The 18953-nt window shown below is 37.5% G+C and overlaps 1 protein-coding gene across 1 annotated transcript in view; it reads left to right on the top strand.

The window, feature by feature from the left end:
* Positions 1-18953, top strand: part of crtac1b (cartilage acidic protein 1b) — a 58393-nt gene that overhangs the window by 7332 nt on the left and 32108 nt on the right. The window contains exons 2-6 of the mRNA XM_065297496.1: positions 2070-2274; positions 4942-5138; positions 5238-5374; positions 12845-13001; positions 18800-18934. Coding sequence (XP_065153568.1) covers positions 2078-2274; positions 4942-5138; positions 5238-5374; positions 12845-13001; positions 18800-18934 — 823 coding nt within the window. The 5' untranslated portion in view covers positions 2070-2077. The remainder of the gene's footprint in view (positions 1-2069; positions 2275-4941; positions 5139-5237; positions 5375-12844; positions 13002-18799; positions 18935-18953) is intronic.

Here is an 18953-nt window from a genome sequence, read left to right as displayed (position 1 = left end):
ATAAGTATAAAGTAGATGGCCACCAGTAATAAAATATTAAACCATTAAATCTATATTATTCACACATTATACACAACTCATTAAAATATAAAAATTTTACTAGTTATTATTAACGATAATCATTACCTACAGCAGAGTTCATAAAATATCACTGTTGACTATATTAATGAAATGTCCGAAAATGTAAAGAGAAACAGTAATTTCATCGATTTACCAGCAGGTGCCATTGAAATGAATGGGCTTCAGTGCTGCGTTTGGAACTATGCGTCACTACCGGTCACTACATGAAACGCTGTTTCTTCCGCATTCCATTCTTACAACGGACGTCTATGTGAGTGTCGTAACTCTATTATTATACGACTCTGGCTTGAGGTATTCAGCCAATTACAACGCACTGGATAGCTGGCCAATCAGAGCGCACAGCACCTTTCACGATTAGCTTTGTACAAAGTCGACGCGTCTTCGATAACCAGGGCATCAGGCACGTGCACAGATAGGGCTCAACCTGTGCAGAACACATGCCCTTTTTGTCCTTACACTCCGAAGTGCCCTTTTTTGGAGGTGTTTTATTATTATTATTTTATATATATAAATTAATGCTATTGTTAAACATTTACCTCTGTCTGTGTGTTTTACAAATATATTTATCAAGTAAAATTATTAAAAAACTAAATATTTTTGGATCCGCTCAAACTGTCTGTCAAACATCTTAACTCCGCCCCCTGAGTGCAGCGAGCTGAAGTTCCGCAGCAGTCAGAGGCAGCTGAACGTCTTGCAACGGTAAATAAGTATCTTGTTGTTTGAGTACAATGCTGTCTCATTACGAAAGAAACACTAGTATGTATATAACGGCGCATGTTTTATAAATTTGAGCAGAGCCGAATTATCCATAAACGGGATTGGTCGAGTGGGCAATCAGGGGGCACTAAGCTGCAAACTAAGCTCCAAACTGCGACCAAATTGAGTTTTTGACAAAGCGCGAGCAGTTTTTAAACAAGTGTTCACCCATGTGAAGGGCACCCGTGACAACAATACGGAATGCACGGTCGGGTTTTTACCGCTTTTTTTGCATGACGCGTCTCAATCGTTAAAATCGTTAAAATGTCTAGCCTACATTAACACCAAAAACATATCAGATTAGAAAGGTCTTAGACATCAGATGCCCAGTTGGGAAAACTGGATAGAGACGAAAAACGTGTAAAGGATACAAGTATGTACATTATATTGCCCTGTCACTCATTACAGTATGTAATCTGGATATAATTTATTGTATATGCATGTATCTTATGCATTGAATTAGTCAAGGGAGTTGTATGATTGTTGTATGATTATTTGGTTCATAACTTTTTATTCTGAAATCAACTGCATAGAGTTAAGTCTACTTAGTATTTAGTATATTTATTAGTAATGCAGTTATTTGCACCTTCAAAAGACCAAGGTTCCTGGTCCTCAGCACAGTTTTTGCCAGGTAGGCAGAGATACATGTTGAATATGCTAATGGTATGGCTATAGTATAGTATAATCTCCTATTTTGATCTTTAATCTCCTATTTCCCCTCTTCTCAATCACATATCAATCACACAAACATGTTAACCAAATAATAAAAATGAGCTTATAAAACAAACAGAATACCTTTTTTTTCTTCAAACATATTTTAATGTAACTTTATGTAAGCAGAGGAAAAAATTAAAATTTATATATTCTACAATTAAATAAGAGCGAGTTCACAAGAGCACTTCACAAACACATGACTACAAATAGGCCTAATACAGACAAACACCCAGGATGTAAATTGTTAAAGCCAACTTAAAAGGGCAGATATCGTTTGCACTGTATAATGCCAAGCTATCATAAAATGTCATTTTTAGAAAAGCTCCCAAAAGTAAGCTGACCTGACCCAAACCAAACCGTGGGGTACTATGCAATGAAAAAGCGCCATATGTTAATACCAGTACACTTGTTCACGTCAGTTCACTATTAACTAATGTTGATGATATTATCATTTCAATCTAATACAACGTAAAACAGAAAGTTTTTTTTTTTATTAAAAATCTTTGTTGTTTCCTCAGACTGAAGAATGTCAGCCTGGATATTATTGCTCAGTGTGGGTGCTCATTTTGGACTGTCCTGGGGTCAGCGCACTGAACCCATGTTTGCCTCAGTAACTCAAAGTATTTTCCCACCGGACTACGAGAACAATCCCACGCAACTTAACTACGGTGTGGCCGTCACCGACGTGGATGGAGATGGAGATCTGGAGATGTTTGTATCAGGGTGAGTGTTGTGTTCACCTGCCAGATCAGATTTCATATCACATCAGGAGGATGATTAAGAAGTGAGCCGGTTATGACATTCAATTTCATCCGGGGTTTAAACTTGATCATTGCCTGACACTTACATGCTGCCTTTGAGTGTTTTTGAGTAACACTTTGTTGTATTGACATTGCCAAGAAAATGCCATTACCTCAACCTGTGGTTAGAAAGTGATCTTTTCAAGGAGAAACGTAAATGTCACCGCAATCAGTTTGACTTATCTGTAAACCGTTTGTGAAATGATTTTGTTAGATTTGGGGAATGCTGATGAAAATTGATGTAATTGAACATTTCAAGGTTCTTGGCGTTGTGTTCAAGACTTTGCAAAGTGTGGTTGATGTCATCTGACAGTGCTGTATCTCTAGGGAACCTACGAGTTTGTTTTTTCCAGCTGAGGTTGAACTGTGGGATTGTGGGTAAGAGAAATGTACCAACAATGATGTGTTCACACTGGAAAGAAATTCGGGAATGTTGTTGATGGGTTGTTGGTGTGAGACTTGGCATGAGACTTGCTGTGTTCGAAACCGCTCCCTCGTTCACTATTCCCTATATAGCGAATGACAATTGAGTCCACTATATGGGGAAGAAGTGAACGGAAATGAGTGAGCGATTTTGGACACTGAGGTAAATACCAAGCTGTTGCAGAGATTCGTCATAAATCCTTACACCTGTGAGCTTTATGGATTGTACCGTAAAACGATAAAGTTTACTTTCTTACGTATTTTTTCATCTTTATTGTATTGGTTGATCATAAATAAACACAAAACAACTGCTTTTCATATTTTCTATAATATTTATTTATTAAATTTAATAAACGTATGCATTATATTTTAAATAAGGATTGGAATTATTTTCAATTTGTTTGTTTTTAAAAAAGTTGAAAATGACTGACAACAAGAACTAACAAAAGTGTATAAATGTAAATTAGTGGTGTTTACTGTCGGTGTCCTAGAGCTGATTCCAGCAACGCGTTTGTCTCCCATTGTATCATGGGAAATCAAATGTACTCTCAAATTCAGAGTGGATTGTGGGTAAAAGTAGTGAAAAAATGCAAGATTCGGACACCACTACAAAATGGGGAGCGGCAAATATAGTGCACTATATTGTAAGGTGACCAGATTTTTTAAATGAAAACTGAGGACATTTCCTAGTTCAATAGTCAAAATATTATTAAAATCTCATTTGTTGTTATTAAAAAATGGGGACAAAACTTTTTTTGCAAAAATTACTTTCTTACTTACTTTCTAGATGCATTTTCTTCGTAAGCAAAATCCCCTAAGAAACAAATCTAGGTTTAAAACAAAAAATATTAAACTGAAGTGAATTTGTGCTTAAAACGAGCAAAACATCTGCCAATGGGGTAAGATTTTTTGCTTCTTTTAAGCACGAATTTGATATTTTTGGTCTAAAAACTAGACTTATTTTCTTAGGTCAAAATGAATCCTGTTTTAAGAAATTTTTAAATATTTGTACTGAAAAAAAAGAAAGTAATTTTTTTAGTGTTTCTAATTCAATTAATTGAACAATTTCTGTAGCCTCTTTTTTATTCTGTGCACAAATATGACATACCTCATGAAAACTTACTTCTAAGGTACTACTGATTTCATAGCATTGTAAATGTGAAGAACAGAAGGAATAATACAAAATGTAAACATATTTAGCCTACACAAAACAAATGCTCAGTACCATGCTGTGTTCAGTTCACTTCATTGGTTTATTACTTTAATTTAACATGAGTAGTTACCTTAACCCCCGATAACTTTGACTGTTTTCATATCTTATGATAACTTGATGACAAAGCACCCAGGCTGGATTTACACTGCAAATCTTGACGCCCAATTCCGATTTGTTTGTTTACACTAAACACAACAATATAATAAATGCATGTATCCGAATTATATTCCATTTACTTCCATTTGAATGTGGCCTGAAACTGATCGGAAAAATATTGAATCTACACTGTAAAAAAATTCTGTAGAAATTGCAGCTGGGTTGCCGGTAATTTACCGTAGATTTACATTTATGTTTTTTTACTGGCAACATTTTGTTCAAAGTTAAATGAAAATTAAACATTTACAAGTCTTTATCTTTACGGAGTAAAACTAAAAAACAGCATCAAGCAAAACATTCTGGGAAACAAAATCTGGACCAAAAATCAGAAAAAGGTTGATGATTTCTGGTTCCCAGAATGCTTTGCATGAGGCTGTTATTGTATAGTTTTATTCTGTAAAGATAAAGACTTGTTAATATTTGAAATTTATTTAACTTTGAACAAACTCTTGCCAGTAAATAACATAAATGTAAATTTACGGTAAATTACCGGCAACCCAGCTGCAATAACATTGAAATTTCTACGGAATTTTTTTACAGTGTATGCCATTTTTTTCTGCTTACACGTTTGTGGTTAATATCCGAGGGAACACATTCGGAATTGAGTTTAGTGTAAATGCGATCTTAAAAAAGTCTCTATTTCTTCTTTTTTAGTCTCATTAGTGTGTAGGAGAAACAAATGAGATCTCAGTTGTGAATTTTCCTACATATAGGACCGGGTGAGCACGTCAGTTTGGTTGACTTGAATTTACATAATTTTTTTATGTTTTGTGCCAACTGGTACTTTTTTCTCTTTAGTTACAATGGCCCAAACCTGGTGCTGAAATACGACAAGGTTAAGAAGAGGCTTGTTAACATTGCAGTTGACAACCGGAGTTCACCGTACTACGCACTCAGGGATCGACAGGGCAACGCTATCGGGGTGACAGCCTGTGACATAGACGGCGATGGAAGAGAGGAAATTTACGTCCTCAACACCAATAATGCCTTCTCAGGTATGAAACTGTTCCCTTGGAGAGGTTCTTAATTGAATAAACTAAATGGACATTAGTTCTATTTCATTTATTTTATTTTTTTCTCTGTTCTTCTTGCAGGGAGAGCGACGTACACAGATAAGCTCTTCAAGTTTCGTAACGGCCGGTATGAGGATCTCCTGAACGATGAGATAAATGAACACAGAGATGTCGCTAATCGTGTAGCCGGCCGCTCAGTGGCATGTGTGGACAGAAAGGTAACGGCTCTTCAGTTTTGACCATGAAACTTCATCATTACCATAAAATTATCATGTCTGTAAACAAACACAAGTAATGAAGATCATCACTTACATGAAGTTCCCATACAGAGCACAAAAAATACAAACTATTACAAAAATAGTTTTAGACAGAGTTTTTTTTATTTGCTAATAATTGAAGAGTGCCGAAACAACACCTCTTACACCTGTGGGCAGACATCACTAAATGAAAGTTCTTAATAAAACACTACATTTGCAAACTAGCAACCAAACCTATACCATGAAAGCTTTTTTTTGTTTCTCCCTTAAGGGGGTCACACACCACGCCATGTATCTGAAAATCAAACACATTATGTTTGGTAAATGTACACACACTGGCGGTGGCTGTCCGCTATGACTCTGGACCTGAACGCTACTCAAATCCCTGCCGCGCCACTCAAATAGTTTAACATTAAATAACATATTTCTCCCAAATCGTTAACGATAAACATAAGCTGCTAATGCATATTTTGCTTCTTGAAGTAGACTCTATCCAACTAATCTCGTGCTATTTAACGTGCAGTAATTTGTCCTACACATGGCGCGGCGCCACCCCCTTTACTTTCATTTGTTAAAGTTGCTTCTGTCGTTTCTTCCTCGGTGGCTCATTTAGGGTTTTCCTGGATGACTTGAAAATACCACTTAATTTTTCCCATCAACACGCTCGACTAGCAGTGGTGTCGAAATTATGAAAGCAAAGTATCTGTTCTTTCATTTGATATATTGTATGTTTATAGAAGACATTTTTATGAAAGGCAATACAATTTTGTGAAAATCATAAAAAGTGCTGGCTTGCATCTTTTTTAAAACGCTAATGGGGAAAGAGTTAAAATGCATATTTATATTTCATTTTGTGTAATATTAAACTGTACCTGTCAAAATGAGTTGCATCATTCGGGTTACCGTGTGTAGTTTTGAGCGGTTGTTATCAGGGCTTGACTTTAACACCCGCCAAATGCGGGTAGATTTTGGACTTCAATCCCACTAGCCACTTTGGCAAGTTGAATATAATTTTTTTATTCTAGTTTTCATAAAATGTGAAATGATAAACAATGCACAATGCGACACTGGGAAACTACAACTCCCATGAGCACTCTGCATCCAGCGCAACGCACAGAGACCGTTTGCACGATCAGCGGAGCATTGCGGACCACAGCGTCACCTTCCAGAGAGGGCGCAAGAGCTGATGGATTTGCGAATGCACAAGAGGACGCAGTCTGAGCGCAAACACACTTCGATAAAGATAAAACAATTGCATGGAAGTGATTAAAGAGATATAAATTGTGTGCACACTTAAAGGGCAATAGCAGAGAGAAATTCAGCACATACCTGAATGCACATGAAATCAAAGGAAACCTGCCAGCTGAGAGGTTCGCGCATCATTTTAATGTAGGCTGCTTTGGGTAACAATAATGCCCTCTCGACATTTGTCATTAAGAGAAAACGCTTCCCTGCCAATGACGAGATTTTCCATCTTTCCGCAATACCGCTATTATCACAATTTATACAACCCGGAAGTAGCGCCTCACGTGAAAGAGAAGAACTCCGTGTATGTTTTAAAGATCGCTCTGCATCTGATCTTTATCAAAAGTCCTTTGCAAAAATTGAATTATCTCAGCTTTTTGCTCAAAATTGGGTGTTTTTGAAGAAACCTACCCATATTTGAGAGGTGATAAAAAGAGAACTAATGAAGGTAGGATGAAACGTTATTTTTTTTGTTTGAAAGCAGAAGGTCTGTTCTTTCATTTGATATATTGTTTGTTTATATATTTAAAGGAGAACATTTTCTGGAAGGCATTACACTTTTGTGAAAATCATGAAAAATGCTGGCGCTGGCTGGCAACTTTTTTTAAAAACGCTGGCGGGGAAAGAGTTAAAGTCTTAAATCACTTTTAACAGAAACCATGATAAACCTTATAACATACAATCTGCATAAACAAGTTGACAGTAAAATTAATGTACATTTCTTGACAGTATTTACTGCTGTTGTTAATATTTCAAGTGTTTGTCAAGGGGTTTTGTGTTTATCTTTTCAGTTAATCTATTACACCCCTGCATCACTTTTAATATATTCATTCAAAGTTAATCTATGTATGCCTTACTAGCATGTACTATCATGCACTTAAATATATGATATGAATTATACTGATATACCTGGTATATACCAGCTAATAAATGTTGCCTTAATTTGGGTGGTCAGACTGATTTTGAAAATCAATCTGCATCTAATTAAGATAAACCAAGTAAATTTGCTCGAATTAAAGTCATTTTAGGATGCCAAAGTCAAGTTTAATCATATAAAATTTATTTTACCAGCAACAAAAATTTGGCCAGTGAAAATGCTGAGTGGCTAGTAACTTTGGAAAACAACTAGCCACTTTGGCTGGTGAGCAAAAAAGTTAATGTCAAGCCCTGGTTGTTATACTAATGAATGTCCTTGGAACGTAGTAATAATGTAATGTATAAAAGAGTTAAGCCAATGTCAGCTGACTCCCTAGGGGTTGAACAAAACCCCTAGGAGAAAAAAACTCCTAGTTTTTTTTTTGTTGCATTACATCTCCCATTCCCCCTCCCTATATGGTGTCACTATTGGAAGCTGTGACTTGATTCAAACTAACCCTGCACCTCCTTCTTCTACCTCTGAGTGACAACTCTTCTATAGGCAAACACTCCACAAAGTCACAACCAGATTAATTGATCGCATGGTGATAATGATATTTGACGCAAAGTACTGATGAGCGATTTAAATCCGATCAGGCATTCAGTTTTCATCGTCATGGAGAGTGCGGCTCATGGTTGCCTAGCTATGAAAGATGCCACGGGAGTGTGGTTTGGAAGAAAGAAGCGCCTTGACTTGCATTTAACATGCAATTGGCTTTATGCCCAGCTGCACTACTTCCTGAACTTCAGCCAGCTCCTTGTTTCCTGTCTGCCATTATTGGACAAACTGATTAATCCAGGTGTGTCTGATTATTGTTGTTGTGACTACTGAGGTCAGGCACACCTGGATTATTCAGTTTGTCCAATAATGGCAGACATGAAACAAGGAGCTGGCTGAAGTTCAGGAAGTAGTGCAGCTGGGCATAAAGCCTATTTTTGACCTGACATGTATATAAAAAGAAATATGTTTAGAAACAATATCACCGTTTTTGCAAAAAATAAATAATAAATACTGCGAAATATATTGATATTGAATTATTGTCCAGCCCTAGTCAGACTTAACAAACGGATTACAGCATCATTTTCAACAACATTATTTCCAAAACTTGCACTTAAAAACACCTTTTTAGAAAGTTTGGGTTCCTAGGACCCCAAAACGCCTTTGCCAAAGTAACAGCCAAAACGCATAAAAGTGTTGTAGTGTAAACGGGTACTGTATTTTTAGTTTGTAGGATTTATAAATCATCTTCTTTCCTTCAAATCTTGCGATTTCAGTTCTGAAGAAAAGTGAGTTCTTAAGGGACTTTGTATGTCTTGTTACTGTCTGATGGTTTCACTCGGCCGAGCTCAGGATCCTCTGTGGCCATCGGTTACTGTTTGTCAGCACCGTGGAGTCCTGCCCTGTTCAGCCAGCCAATATGATTGTTCATTTCCAGCGTTCTGCATTATTTGTCTCTGACAGCGAATCGTGTGCTGCGATAATTAGAAAACGCAAGGCCTCATTTGTTTTTTGTAAGGAGACATATTAAAAGGAAAGAACAGTTTTAATTTGTCTCTGCGCACGTAGGTTATCAGAGCTCTCGCCGTCCGACCGCGCTTCACCGCTACTTAATCTCGGACGGCATGATAGATGGCCAGACGTGTCAATGATTTGTATTTAGTCCAAAACACAATAAGCTGAACAGCATATTTCTGCAATTACTTCTGGACTCCACGCTGTTGTGCGGAGCAGTCAACAGTGAAGGATGCTCAGTAGTGTTGGGGAAGAGCCGGCGAGGGATTGAAATGGATTTTTTCATCTGCAGTCATTTGACCGGGCTGATGGTAGCGAGATGGTGCTCCTTAAAAGTCCTTCAGAAATTATTTTATGATTTAAATGATTTAGGATCGGGCTGATAATAGGTTTGGAGGGAAACAAAACAAAACGTGTTTGGTCTTCACAGAATTAAAGTCAGAGCAAAAAAAATTGCCCTATTATTGGATGTTATACACAAGTCGATTTGAGACGTTAGCTGCGGGAATTAGCTGCTGATGCAGATTGTTGAGTTCCTATTGCGATCATGTGATTTCGATTTGTTTTTGGCTAGTCGTACAAGGTCACGGATATGTCACGACACACATTAAGATGCAGTAATTCATAAATCATATGCTTTCACTGTTGAAAAAAATGCATAGCTGGTTTTAAACAAATGTTGCTTGAATGGAGTGCTGATTTCCTCACCAGATGTACAAGGTCAACCAGATTGACTAAAGATTTCGTACCGTTCAACCAATTTCACCATACTGACAATGGTGGTAACAAGCTTTACTAGAGAGATCATAGCGGTCAACTAGCTTCACCTGAGAGATCATGCTAGTCAACCACCTTCACTAAGTTTATGTTGGTCTAAGATGATCCTTCACGTCTTTATTTATTTTTTGTTATTTATGCATACATTTCCCTGTTGGCGTATAGAGAGATTTATTTTGAAATACAATGTATAGTTTTTCTTCCCCTTGAGACTGAATCACCATGATCATTTGCCACTTCTAAGCAGACGGGAAGACACATGGGCTTGTTTCTTCAGGAAGATGGATTTACCCCCTTATGCACCTATCTGCAGCTTTATCTAAGCTTTATTGCCGCTTCTGGATTTTCTTCCAATGGTATTAAAAAACATTAGGGTTTTTGCTTTTGATTTGTTAGCTTAATGGTTTAATGGTAGTGAATTAGAGGTTGCCTATAAATACTGAGCCAGCTGAGTGGTGTGAAACATGCATTTTAGAGATGCTCAATTGAGTTTTTACAGCTCTGAAATGGGACCTGAATGGTTGTGGTTCAAACCCCTTGAGGGCAGATACAGATGTCACCAGGTTACTCAGTAGAAAGTCTCTGTAATACTGGACCATTCCTAAGAAACAATTTCTGCCTCATTTGTGATGTAATTAAAATTATACTAACAGCTTAGACTCAATTGTTGCATGAAAATAAAAATGTAAAATAAATATTATAAAGCTATAATATCATTTAAATGTTTTTATTACAAGCAGTATTTTAATGGGATAAAAATAATTTAAAGTTTTAAAGGATTACTACACTTCTAATAAATTATTTGGATCATTTACCCCTTTTCTTCCAAGATGTATCTTTTTCAGTTGAGAAGAAATTTACTCATTCCCTTCCAGGAAAAATTTCTTCTGAAAATATATAAACATACAAATATCTCAAATGAAAGAACAGACCCTCTGCTTTCAAACTAACACTAAACAAACACACAAAACAGGAAAAAAAATGTTTCATCCTATCTATATTTCTTTCTCTGTTTATAAACTCTTAAATATGGGTATTTTTCTTAAAAAATACAAAACGTTGAGGGAAAAACTGAAATAATTGCATTTTTGTGAAGGAATTGTATTAGAGATCAGATTCAAAACGATTATCAAAATATACACGTATACACAAATTAATAAAGATTTTTTTGTGCTTCAGTTTTTTATAAATTGGGTAAAAGCAGTGCTTTAAGTGGGCCGGTATGCGCCGGTACTCAGTACCGCCACTTCCAAATATAGCTCTTGAGCGTACCACCACCTCTCCGTGTGCCCGGAACGTGATTTTAGCGTACCGGAACGCTCATTTGCACATCTGTTTAAATCAGAGGTTTATTTTAATCCTTTGGCTGCGCTGCCACTTTTCAGAGCGCCCTTCACAATGCACACTTCCTAATTTGTCCCTTCGAGAGCAGAGACTACATTACCCATACACCCTTTAGATTTCCTCAGACGATGTGCGGAGTAAAAACATTATTGAAATTGTAATATACATTTAGTTTAATTGCCAAACTACAAGTGAACGAAAATTGTAATGAATTTCAACGATGCGCACAGGAGTTTTACCACCCGCAAAATGGAAAACAATGGGACAAAATAAAGTGATGACTTTCGATAGGGTGACCATATGTGTCATTCTTCCTGGACGCGTCCTGGACAGGATTTCTGTGCGTCTTCCGGAAGTCGTATTTGTTGACCGCATACGCCATTCAGTTAAAAACATAATACATACAATATTAGTTTCATTCTTACCTTTAAATGTAACCGTTGCTTTTCTGTAATAATAATAATAATCCTCTATGACGAATGTGGTCGACAAATACGACTTCGGGAAGACGAACCCGAAATCCTGGCCAGGACGCGTCCGGGAAGAATGGCACGTATGGTCACCCTACTTTCGAGTTTCAAATGGGCAGTATTTTGTTATTCCTGAACCCATAGACATGGTCTTGGTGTCATTTTAAAGTTTTTATTTCAAGCTATTTCTATCTTAATAAGTAGTTTTAGCATTTGTTGAAAATTTTCCTTTTCATTTATGTTCAGTAGCTATTTCTAGCTCAATTATTTAGTGATCAATACTTCGCATATCCATGAAAACAAGTTCAAATATGGCGGCACATTAATATCGTCGAATTTCATTGGGTTACGCATGTCATATGCATGCCTGGTCACAATACGCAAGAACCACGTGCAGACATATTTGAATTAAAACTATTGTGCCTCTATAGCAAATGAAGTTTTTTACAATGTTTATGTATTTTCTGTCTCCTACCTTCATTTTCCATTTTAACAATAATAGTTTAGTCATATATAAGGAAGTGACCTCATAGTCTCATAGTCGTAGTCAACGTCTTTTTCAGCACCAAAATAATACATCGCACTAAATATATGTTACAGGTAAAATCTCTATAAATCTCCTTTTTTGTTGATAAACAGAGCATGAAGAACATTAAAATGGTGACATTAAAGTCCAGACCTGATCGGTTAACTGCTTTATTCTTTAATCTGTGTTTTCTGACCTGAAGTGGCAGTTGTGTAGAAACCAGTGAGCGTTTGACATTTTCATTGTTGTGCTTCATTAGGATTCTGGTCACGAGCTGCTGATATTTATATACTTATGTATATATTTTTTTATTTCACCATTTCCATGCTGTTGGATGGTGGGTGTCTTTATTGAAACTGTGTGCGTAAGTTCATTTGCTTGGCTACCTCGCTGACTTCATATCCACAGGGAATCTTTCTGATAATGGGGTGTGAAATTAATATCCAAGGGGAGGCGGCTGAAATATGCGCGTGTGAGTTTATGCGTGCATGTGTGCGACTGCATGTGTGGTCGTGTGTATATTGCGTGTGTGTGCTGTGCTTACGTTATGTGGATACTGGAACATCTCTGTTTTATCGGTTATGATATGACACATTATTGATGTACTGTATATCAAAAGTCAAAGTTATTTTCTATTTTAGGGAACAGGACGTTATTCCATCTACATCGCTAATTACGCCAGTGGGACCGTTGGCCCGCATGCTATGATCGAAATGGATGAAAATTCCAGTGACCCATCAAGAGGAATCATTGCGCTGTCAAACGTTGCCGAACAAGCCGGAGTCAACAAGTTGACAGGTGTGTGTATGTGTGGGATCCTATCACACATCTTTTATTTGTCACTCTTTTTATTATGTAACAGACCTATGACTATACAGAAAAATAAAAATATGTCATGGAGAAATATTGAAAACTAGATTGTCAGTCTAATTCATATGAGGAAAGGGATCATATTTAATCCAAATGGTATTTAAAAGTAATTTATAGTTCATCTAAATATGAAAATTCTTGATTTTTAATATGAAAATGAATTTATTCACCTTCATACCATCTTAGAATTATATGACTTCTGATCTTTAGTTGAACACAAACAAATAAGTTCATAATAAAATTATTATATGGAGCTCAACATGGCAAAGCTCTAAAAAGCACATCCATCATTAACTCATTCCTTGCCAGCCTTTGTTAAAAAGTTGCCCACCAGCATTTTTTACCGAGCCCCTAAGGTGACATTGGAGTAAAAAAATCTAAAGTTTAGTTTCATGTGCTCACACGAAACCTTCATGTGCAGATTATTTTTAAAGTTTAGTTTTGCATGCTCACGCGATAGTTTCACGCGCTCGTGAAAGTAAAAAAAAAACTCCTCCGTTAACTCGCATTAGCCTTGCCACATCTAATATGGTGCGCCACTGACGTATCGCAGAATGTGCGATCTGGTTATTTCTTTAATGTCCATGCATATGACAACTAGTCTTGGGACACATATGCACCAATGAGATTTCACATATGGCATGAGGGTGAGTAAATTATTTTCCTATATTACTATTCCTTTAATTTGCACCAATTAAAATCCCATAAAATTCAGCTAAAATTTCTTAAAAGATTAGAAGAATTTGGTTCCAAAACGTGATAAACGTCATAAAAAAAAATTTGTTACAGCCAAAATCAGTATTTTATCAGGTCGGTATTAAAAAGTAAATTCTCAATTTCACGCAATATCCACCGTGTTATTAAGTCATCTTTTCTTCATTTTTTCCCAAAACGCGATAAACGCCAGTCCTCTTTCTCTGCAGAATGCAATAAATCCGCTCAACAAATCACAGCGCACCATTCCATGCATTGTAAACAACAGTGGCGGCACGTTGAATACACAAAAAATCCTAGTTTTTCTCATCTACTTTGAACTTCGTGATCAACAAAAACACAATAATACTTTTGACGACATTGATAAACCTGTGGTGGTTTTCTGTGATGGGGAAGAAATGTAAGCCATCAAATTCAAATAATTTACGCGAGAGGCACTCGGGTGATGAAAAAATAGGACTACATTCTGAGTACTCATATTGTACGCCACAGAGACAGGAAGGATGTGTGAAACGGGCCTACAGTAAGCATACGGTGATTTCGGTGAATATATTACCTGAGACTCTTTAACGGCCATGAGCTGTAGGGTCAGAGGTTTTTTTGCCTTGCGGCTGATTTACAGCAAACCTCAGCGCTCATATCGGCTTTGAATCACTGAATTATAGACAGTGTTTATCAGCTAAAGCAGCCTGTAATAGAGAGTTCAGAGGCCTGGTGGCTGAATAAAGAGACGGAGGTTTTGGCGCACTCAGCTGTTTACGGCACTGAAAGTCATGTGAAGGCACAAGGACAAGTGAGTCGTATTTCAGCTCCGACTAACTCGATGAAGCAGTCGTTCCATTAATCACTATGGGGGGAGCGGAGCCGTGGACCTCCATTCAAACGTGCTTGAGAGAAAGCAGTTTTGTGTATGGCTGTGAAGGGAATGAGGCAGAAGATACCTTGGTGAAACCCAGCGGTCAGGCAGGAGTTACCTTAACAGCGTCTCTGGGCAGTTTTGTACATGAAGATAGTTTTTCAAGGGTTTAATGAAACTAGATCATTATGGTACATTTATATTCTTGCATTTGGCAGATGCTTTTATCCAAAGCGACATTTAAGGTACATTTTATCAGCATGTGTGTACAACCTTTGGTGCTGCTAACTCAATGGTCTACGAATTGAGCTTCAGGAACGCAGCAAACCCCTACAAAGTTTAATCATGGTTTTACTACAAATAAAACCAAAAACATGAGATTAGACTTTGTTTTTTCTACAGTAACCACAGTTTTTGTAGTAAAACAAATGGCAATCAGTACTCCAAGAAACATGGTCACTACTTTTACTATGGTAAAACCATGATGAATTTCTATAAGGGAAGGTTAGGTTTGATGAGGGAACACTGAATGCACTGCAAGTTACTTTAGATAAAATTCCCATTTTTATAAGTTGCGTATAAATAGCACATCTTTGAAAACTTATGCAATGCGTACGCCAAATTCGTATTTTGCGTGCATATCGTACGCCAGTCCTTCCCGTTCACTTACAGTATACCACACATCTTTTCGTGTCATTTCATTTATTGGTTTCTCAATATATATTTTTTTAAACCATTGTCACTTAGGGTTTGGGTTAGAGTTTGGTTTTGGATGTCTGAAATGTAACAGGAAGTTGTTTTTACCCCAAACCCAAGCGACAAATATATAAATAAAATAATAGAGGAACAAATTCATAAAATGACATGAAAAGATGTGTGGTAGGACTGCGAATGGGAAGGACTGGCATGCACGCAAAATTAGAATTTGGCATATGCATTGCACAGCTTATCAATGACGCATTTTTTATATGCAATGTATGAAAATTAGTTGGGATGAAAGCATCTACCAATGAATTTTAACAAACACACATTTTTAATTTTCTTCACATTTTTTTTTAAAGCAACACTATGTAGTTTCCATGTAAAAATGACTTACAGCTCCCCCATGTGGTTGAAAAGCGCAACAGTGCCTGGTATCAGACACTCTTCTGCAGGCAGGGGGAGGGGCGGGGCTGTGTGCTCTACCCTCCACCGTCACTTTCAGAGTGTGCTTGTAGCAGCTAGGAGGCTGCTCAGGTTTCAGCAACAGTACAATTTGTCCAGTTAAAAGTTGTTCTATCACTGAAATAATTTTAGAGACATTATTTAAAGGTAAAAAAACTACATAGTGTTGCTTTAAATCATGTTTGATTTAGGAGTTTGTCAGAACAGTGCAAACGGGCGTCACAGTGGCTCAGTGGGTAGTTGCCTTACTGTTGTCTCATAGCAAGAAGGTCCCCGGTTCGAGCCCCGGCTAGGGCAGGTAGCCTTTCCGTGTGGGGTATTGCATGTTTCCCCTGTTTCCAAAAACATGCAAGTTAGGCAAATTGTCCCTCACCCAACCTGTGTACTGTATGGATCAACTTGTCTGAATAAAACTTGTGTATGGATTAACTGTAATCGTGTGATTATTTCTGTCCACAACAAGGGCCAGATTTACTAAACAGGGCAAATTAGCGTGAGAGCACAATTTCAAAAAAGCGCAGATGGGAATGGAAATTTCTATGGGTGATTTACTCACAAGGCGGATGTTAATGAACAGCCAGGATGTTGTTATTTAAAAAGTGGAGTTGCAGCCCTCAACTGATGTTTATGTTGTCCTTTTGTGTATTGGCCACTAGTTGTGTGTTTGCAGTAACAGTTTTAGCCACAAGTTTTGTGATTGCAATACCAGTTTTGGCCACAAACCTACATACTGTTCCTTTAACCCAATTAAACCGAATGTATCACATTTTACCAAGCTTAATTCATTTTATTGTAACTCTTCAACTATTTAGACTATCAAACCAAACTATTCAAAATACTGAATGTAGACAAATTGATATTTTTGACAATATATGGTTTATTGCGATTTTCGTGGAAACAGGCCCTGTACTAGGCTTGCTGGACTGGGGGGCAGTCAGGAATTTTGGGTGGGCAGCCATAACACTTAATGTAAAAAGTATATAAAACAGATATGAAGGTTTATTTTATTTGTTTCCTCAATCAGAATTCATATTCTGTGTCTTATCAATGTCGGCAAACGCAGACTATATGAGACTTTTTCTGAAGATATTTTGCAGAGTACCAGCTGGCCCCGACTGAATTATGAAAGTTTTTAGTAAGGAATAAATATAATAGTTTCATATTAATATGTGTTGTGTTATTATGTTTATGTAATAATAAATAGATTTTTTCTGATATATATTTTAAAGATGCATTTTCTTTAACTTACCGTCATAGAGAGTTTCCTGTAAGTTAAATAGGCCTTTGAGCTTTGTGTAAGATAACCAGACATTGGTGGGTGGGAGCTAGTGTTTGCCAACAAGGCAGACGTTACTTGTGCACAAAGACACGTAGGGCCAGATTTACTAACAGCTTGCACCAGCGCAAACCATCATTAAATAATGACTGTTGGGATTTACAAAAGACGCACAGTGGATAATTAGCGCCGAAAAGGTGTGGTCTAGTTATTTTTGCGACTGACCTTATTGCATATGCATTTTTAGGAGTCTCTGTTTCAGATGCAACATTTTTGGGAGGAGATTATATAAATAATTCACGCAAGTGATTTACTTGAAACGGGTGCAATTGTTGTAAAAATAAAGAGGTGTCACAGACAGCAGAGAACGTGTGATACAGAGGATTGTTTTAAAGGTGCAGTGTGTAATCTCAGGATCTCTTGACAGAAATGCAAAATAATATACAAAACTATATTATCAGGGGTGTATAAAGACCTTTCATAATGAACCGTTATGTGTTTATTACCTTAGAACGAGACCTTTTTATCTACTTACAAAGAGGGTCCCCTTAAATGGAAGTCGCCATTTTGTGCCGCCATTTTTCTACAGAAGCCCTTAACGAACAAGTTTTAAGTTGTCTCCGACGATGACATGTTTGTCGGTGGCAGCTTCTCTATGTGTTTCAAAAGCAAGTGGTGAGCAGTGGACTAAGCCGTTGGTTGCAATTCGCAATCTCACCACTAGATGCCGCTAAAATTTACACACTGCACCTTTAACATGTAACAGTTTACTTCAACATATTATTCAAAAATATTGTTTGCCAAGCCATGTTATTTTTATTTGCTATAATAAATAAACAAGGAGTCGCTATGAGAAGTAACGCAATACCTAATTTCAGTGGCCTTGTGGGCGAGCACTGGCCAAAGAAAGCAGTGAAAAACATCAGACCTTCAGTATTGAAGGTCTGGCTATGCGACACTACACAATACCAGACGTTTCAAAACTTCTTGTAACCCTTTATTTTTGTCCTCCAGTTCTTTTCAGTGTATAATGGCTTCGTTAGCTGGAATTACACACCCCAAATTTTCCGCTGCGGTGTCCGTGGTGCTCAACCTACGGATATTACCACTCCCATTTGCACTTTTTTTGAAATTGCGCTCTCATGCTAATTTGCCCCGTTAAGTAAATCTGGCCCTTATTTTCTATGGTTGGCTGGACATTTTTGGGGGGTAGAAGGAACATTTGGGAGGGGGGGCAGTTCCCCACCTAGTCCCTCGTAGACCTAAAACTCCTACAAATGCATATGGAATAATGTCAGTCACAAAAAACAACTATGTCCACACCTTACCAGCGTTAATTTTTCACAGCATGTCTTTAGTAAAACCTGACAGTAATTTAAATTCCAAAAGTTGGTTTGCAGTGGTGCAAGCTGTGAGTAAATACGTTCCTTGTTGTGCCTAAATTTAGTGTAAAAGAATGCGTGATTGTGCTGCTGTAATTCATCTAGAGGTCAAAGCTGAATTATAGCAGTGAGAACAGTGAATGGTGCATAAGATGTGTTTGAGGAAAGCTGGTTAAATGCATACGTTCACACTCCCTGTAATGTAATTCTGAGCAGCCAGAGTCTGTGTCAGCAAAAGCAGCTGGAGCCTGTGTCGGTGAAATGAGCTGGAAAGCCACTAACGATTTCTGCTCTGGGTTCGGTGATGATGGCCTTCCCTGTCTTCTGTTTTAAGGTGGACGGGGGGTCGTGGTGGGTCCCATCGTCAGTCAGTACCTGCCTGATATATTCTGCGACAACGAGTACGGGCCCAACTTTCTTTTCCGCAACAATGGAGACGGTACGTTTACGGACGTGGCGGCACAGGCGGGTGAGTTGTCACGTCTGCT

The sequence above is a fragment of the Paramisgurnus dabryanus genome, chromosome 20 (genome assembly GCF_030506205.2).
Source record: "Paramisgurnus dabryanus chromosome 20, PD_genome_1.1, whole genome shotgun sequence".
NCBI classification, from domain to species: domain Eukaryota; kingdom Metazoa; phylum Chordata; class Actinopteri; order Cypriniformes; family Cobitidae; genus Paramisgurnus; species Paramisgurnus dabryanus.
This window is presented reverse-complemented; position numbering and strand designations above follow the sequence as displayed.